The sequence below is a fragment of the Acinonyx jubatus genome, chromosome E4, assembly GCF_027475565.1.
Source record: "Acinonyx jubatus isolate Ajub_Pintada_27869175 chromosome E4, VMU_Ajub_asm_v1.0, whole genome shotgun sequence".
Lineage (NCBI taxonomy): Eukaryota > Metazoa > Chordata > Mammalia > Carnivora > Felidae > Acinonyx > Acinonyx jubatus.
Genome location: NC_069395.1, coordinates 47,194,390 through 47,200,117, shown reverse-complemented (window position 1 = coordinate 47,200,117; position 5,728 = coordinate 47,194,390). Strand labels below are relative to the sequence as shown.

The 5,728-nt window shown below is 34.5% G+C and overlaps 1 protein-coding gene across 1 annotated transcript; it reads left to right on the top strand.

Annotated features, from left to right (window-relative positions):
* The first annotated feature begins 1,511 nt into the window (after positions 1 to 1,511).
* Positions 1,512 to 5,255, top strand: LOC128312971 (complement factor H-like). Its single transcript, XM_053209026.1, has 3 exons — positions 1,512 to 1,874; positions 1,984 to 2,172; positions 4,971 to 5,255. Exons 1-3 carry the CDS (start codon positions 1,811 to 1,813, stop codon positions 5,174 to 5,176), a joined length of 459 nt encoding a protein of 152 aa, XP_053065001.1. The 5' UTR covers positions 1,512 to 1,810; the 3' UTR covers positions 5,177 to 5,255.
* The last annotated feature ends 473 nt before the right edge of the window (positions 5,256 to 5,728 follow it).

Genomic DNA, 5,728 nt, shown 5'->3' with positions numbered 1-5,728 from the left:
ACTGGACATTTTTAATAGCATGGGCCTTAACTCATTTCACTGATTGTATCTAAACTTTTGGTCAGTTCAGTCACATATATGGCTTAATCAAAGTTAATAATATTGATCAAGCGCTCATCTCAAATGATGGTATTTTTTAAAGAAAGTTTTGATAAATTTTTTGCATGTAATATGAATATTAATATAATTATACAGTCATATTTACTAATTGGTTTGAATACCTCTTTAGAATATTTAGATTATTGAACAGATTTCTTTTGCTACTCTTTCCTGTCTGAGCTATACTTTCAAAATTGAATTCAGGGTGTGTACCAAGGTTTCTAATTCACCCTTGCAGTTTCTCGTAGAGAGACGGGTCCTAAAGGTGCGGTGACGAGAGAACTACAAAGCAGGGGCTAAGACTCTCCCGGAGCGCAAGCATCGGTCCCCTGGCTCAAGCCTCTTTCATTTTTGCAAACTGTCTGACAGCAGCAAGCACATACAACATGGTATTTGACATCTGGACAGGCCATCCACCTGCAGTGTATTCCATACCGGGTCATGAGTACATCTGGCGCTGGACGAAACATTCTTTTCCCAGGCCTGGCGCCCGTACGATGTGCTTCTGGAGAGAACGAGCAGTCCCGGCGTCCTTCCGGCGTCCTGGGAATGAAACAGCTTTCAGTTCCTTGCTGCTCCGTCCCTTTCCTTCAGGACATTCTTACCGTGCCTCCGGCCTCTTGTTCTCCAACAGTTTCTTAACGTTTACAGGATTGTAAGGTAGTCAGAAAATATTTTTTGTGTCTTTTTTTTATGTGTCATATGTAAGATATTTTACTAATCTCAGTTCACAAAGATTTTCTCTTTTGTTTTCTAAAGGATTTATAGTTTCTGGGTTTACATTTAGGCCTATGCTCTATTTTTGGTTAATTTTTGTATGTGAGACATGAATATGAGGTATGATAGAATCAAAGCTCTGATTTATGTGAGTGTCCAATTCTACATCATTTTGTAGAAAAAAACTATCATTTTACCCTGAATGGCCTTTTGTAGGTTTGTCAAAAATTAATTGTCCATATACATATGGGTCTATTTCTGAACCCCATTCTGTTTTCTTTTTTAGTCTTTCTGTCTTTATGCCCAAACCACTGATTCTTAGTTACTGTAGTTTTATGATTAGTATTGAAATCACATCATGTTATTCCTTCAAGCTTTCCTTCTTTTTCAGTTTTTTAGCCATTCTAGGTCCTTTGCATTTCCATGTGAATATTAGAATCAGTTTGTCAATTTCTACAAAAATACCTGCAGTGATTTTGATTGGGATAACATTGGCTCTATAGATCGTTGGGGAAAATTAATGTTTTAACAATATTAAATCTTCCGAACTATATTTCTTCATTATTTGGGCCTTTAGTTTATCTCTACAATGTTTTCTCATTTTCAAGTATCAGTTTGCATATCCTTAGTCAGATTTATGCCTTCATATATTGAACATATTTGCAAGGCTTAACTATACTTCTAATAGGTTAGTTCAGTAGAAGTAATAGAACTGGGAAATGAATCTGGTGTAAACACCATTTTTTATTGTTTAAGAATGCTATAATAAATTATGTAATAAATAATAAATTGATTAAAGAAAAAAATCTCTCCACTCTAGTGATTTTGAAATTATAGACACCGTAACCATTATTTACACAGTATTTCTACCGTAGGGCAGGTAAAATCATGTGGTACGCCTCCTCAACCCCCCAGTGGGGAGATTAAGGAAACAAACAAAGAAAGATATGAACTTAACGAAGTGGTGGAATATGTTTGCAACTCTGGATTTTTGATGACGTGTTCTAATAAAATTCAGTGTGTAGATGGAACATGGACAACCTTGCCTCTATGTAGTGGTAATGTATAAAAAGCACGAACACTCAAATGTGATTAAATCAACACTTTTTGTTATCTGCATATAACCACATAAATTATATTTTGAAGAGAAGCATATTTTTTGTGAAGTTTTTACAGAGGGCAGTACATGGGGTCACGTACCTGGAGTTGCTTATGGTTATGTTGTGGAGTCTTCTGCCCCTCCCTTTCACCATGGAGCTTTAGTGGAGTTCAGTTGCAGAGAAACATATACATTGATTGGACCCAGATCAATTACATGTGACAGTGGACGGTGGACCCCACTTCCTCAGTGTGTTGGTGAGAACAGTATTTCTTGAATTGCCATTCAGTAAAACATAACATTTTTATTGTAAAAACTATATCTGCGACAATATTTTTGAAATTTAGAGATATTTGTGAAACACATCAGGTCTTAAATTATATTCAAACATTTGTTGTTATAGTTCAATATGTACCAACAGAGGAAAAATATAACCTAGCAATTGAATTTTATGACGCTCCCTGTCCCTGATATTGACATTGTTTATAAGTGTGAAGCTAAATTTTACTTGCAGGTGTATATATGATTAAAACATGAGTACTAATTACCAGGAAAATATAACTATATTTGCATAAATACCATTTTTGTTTTTATAGGGCACTCTTTCTTTCAGGCCCTGGAAAACAAGGAAATAAAGTTGACAAAATACCACTAGCTACACTCCCATAGGAATCTTGCCTCTATCAAATTTTCTAACAAAAGATGATTCCTCAGCCAGTTTCAAATGCAGCGAAAAGAAGTTCATGTGCTGGAGGGTGGGCGGTCAATAGTATAACTCAGTCATAGGAGGCAGGTGAGATTGAGCCAAGAAAAAAATTCTGATTCTGTAAGTGAATCATCCTGCCCTTTGAGGACTAACTTGGAGAACCTTGGGGACCTTCTTTCACTTTTCCCTTTGAATGAGTTCTTTCCAAGAGTTTTTCTGGGTTCTACATTCAAAGAGAGACCTGGATGTCCAGTTTCATTTATTCATCCAATTTCTGGGCATTAATTAATCCCAAGAGAAGATACAGCTGGGATTCAATCTCCAAGGAAACAGGGATTCATACTTCACTGACTTGTTCCCAATCCTCAGAAGACTGGCTGACATAGAGGAGGCATTCAGTAGGAATTTGTTAAATAGATCAATAAATTTTGTTGCTTATTTCTAAATACATTCCTGTCAAAGGTATTGTCAGTCCCCCAAGACCAAACCTCATTTTAATGCTATCCTATCCCCACAAATGATCTCACCTCACTTCTGTCATATGCGGGAAAAAACCGAAGGTAATACCAGGCATGAAAACTCTCATCTTTTCATTATAACTTAACACCAAAACATCTGCTTCAGTGATTACTCTCCTCTGGTCTCAGAGTTTTCCTTCTTAACATTAATCCTCTACCTGTATTACATTTAATGTCACCTTTTCAGCTACGTTAGGTTTTACTCCAGTTTTCCCCTCTCAGTGTTTTTACTTTGTACCTCCACTCTTCCTTTCACTTTTCTCCATATGTTTATTTTCTCCTCATGAACAAAGAAATCCTTTCAAAAATTGGGCATGACAACAACCACCACCGCTCCTCTTGATTACAGATCTTCCTTCAGTTACCATCCCTTGAAGAATACCTTGTTTTCTCTCCCTCAACACTCTGGACCAGTTCTAAAAATAGGACGAAGCCTGGAGCCTCTAGTTTGTTTTGAATTAGACTCCTTTTTATTTATTTTTTCTTAAGGTTGCATTGCAAAATCTTTTCTTCGGCCAATTTATTTGAGTTTGCTCTATTCATCCTCACCTGACTCTGTATTTTAAACCATTAACAAATCCTAGCAAAGGCCTATGAAGAGATTTTATCAACTTCAAAAAGGACTCCCATTTTTATTGAATTATTGAAATGTATAGCTATATAAAAAGCCTCTATAGTCCATAAGTAACATATTGAAGCTAGCAAAAATTTATTATTATGGCATTATAATATTATTGGATTATAGGATGACTAGGTATAAAAAAGAATAGCTTCTCAAAGATTCTAAGAGCATATACAGAAAACAGTCCGTGACTTTAAACAACCAATTTCTTTTTTAAGGGGGGGTTTTAATTTTTATATGTACATATATACATTTATAATTGACATACAGCATTATGTTCATTTTAGGTATACAACATAATGATTTGATATTTGTATACATTGTGAAATGATCACACTAAATCTATCATCTATCACCATACATAGTTATAGATTGTTTTTTCTTGTGATGAAAACTTTCAAGATCTACTTCTTAGCAACTTATAAACATACAACACAGTATTATTAATTACAGTCACTATGCTGTTCATTACATCTCCACGACTTAGTTATTTTATAACTGGAAGTTTGTATCTTTTGACTCTCTTCACCCATTTCACCTGACCCCACCCCGCTTCTGACAATTACCAATTTGTTCTTTGTATCCATGAACTTTCAATTTGTTTTTTAGATTCCAAATATAAGTAAATACTATGGTATTTGTCTGTCTGACTTCTTTTCCTTATCATAATGCCCTAAGGTCTATCCATGTTGTTGCAAATGGCAAGATTTTATTGTTTTTTATGGCTGAATAAATATTCCCTTGTATTTATATACCACATCTTCCTTATCTATTCATGTGTCAATGGACATTTAGATGGCTTCCATATCTTGGCTGTTGTAAATAATGCTACAATAAATATGGGGTGCATACATCTTTTCAGTTAGTGTTTTCATTTTTTTTTCCAGATAAATACTTAGAAGTGGAATTGCTAGATCATATGGTAGTTCTATTTTTAATTTTTTGAGGAACCTCCATACTGTTTTCCGAAGTGGCTGCACCAATTTACATTCCTAGCAACAATGTACAAGGGTTACCTTTTCTCCATATCCTCACCAACACTTGTTATTTCTTGTCTTTATGATAATCCCATCTCATGCAATATGATCAGGATGACTTGGTGGAATTTATGAGCATACGTTAGACTACTGACTCTATAGCTATTTTTTATGTAGTAGTTGTTTTGATTTTTATGATTAGTCTTTTCAAGGGAATATTTTAATTTTATAGCAACAAATGAACTTAAGAAGTGTAAATCATCACAGTTAGTTTCATATGAGGTGATTGATCATAACACCAACATGCGTTACAAATGTAGAGGAAGAACAGACTACAAACACTCAATCTGCATAAGTGGAAGATGGGATCCTGAAATAACCTGCACAGGTAAGCTCTTATTTATAATGTTTTTAAGGATTTATGTGGTTTATTTCTAACCTGTAAAAGAATGATCTTTGTGCCTTAAAAAATTAGCTATTTATTATTACAAATAATTTTCAAGTGGGAAGGTAATTTTAAAAAAGAGCCAAAACACTGCTTCTAAATACTTATTGTATCATTATTGTATTAGTGTTACTGTATCATTACCGTATTAGTCAGCGATATAACATTACCACCTACAAACTTGGCTTTAAATTAACATCTGGGCAGTAGGTGTACAAATTACTATTGGAATACCATTGCTTTTAACTCCCTTTATTACACACAAAGGTACCTATACCTATGCCTATGCCTATAACTAGTATGTATCTATGTAACTATAAATATATCCATTAATGTATCTATGTATGTATCTATTTATTGATGCATGAATCTCCCTTATCACCTATTTATTTATGTGTTTACCTGTCTTGAAACTTCCGTATCCGCTGACACCACTGATTCCTATTGAATAGCACAGGCTTTATTCCATTTTTCCACTCTTCATATTTGTATCTCTCTTCTCTATCAGTAGGACACCTTAACTTACTCTCCTCAATATTTTAACT

Coding starts and splice junctions, on each gene's coding strand:
- LOC128312971 (XM_053209026.1), top strand. CDS start 1,811: ATGACGTGTTCTAATAAAATTCAGTGTGTAGATGGAACATGGACAACC. Junction 1,875..1,983: donor AACCTTGCCTCTATGTAGTG/GTAATGTATAAA, acceptor TTTTTTGTGAAG/TTTTTACAGAGGGCAGTACA. Junction 2,173..4,970: donor CCCACTTCCTCAGTGTGTTG/GTGAGAACAGTA, acceptor TTAATTTTATAG/CAACAAATGAACTTAAGAAG.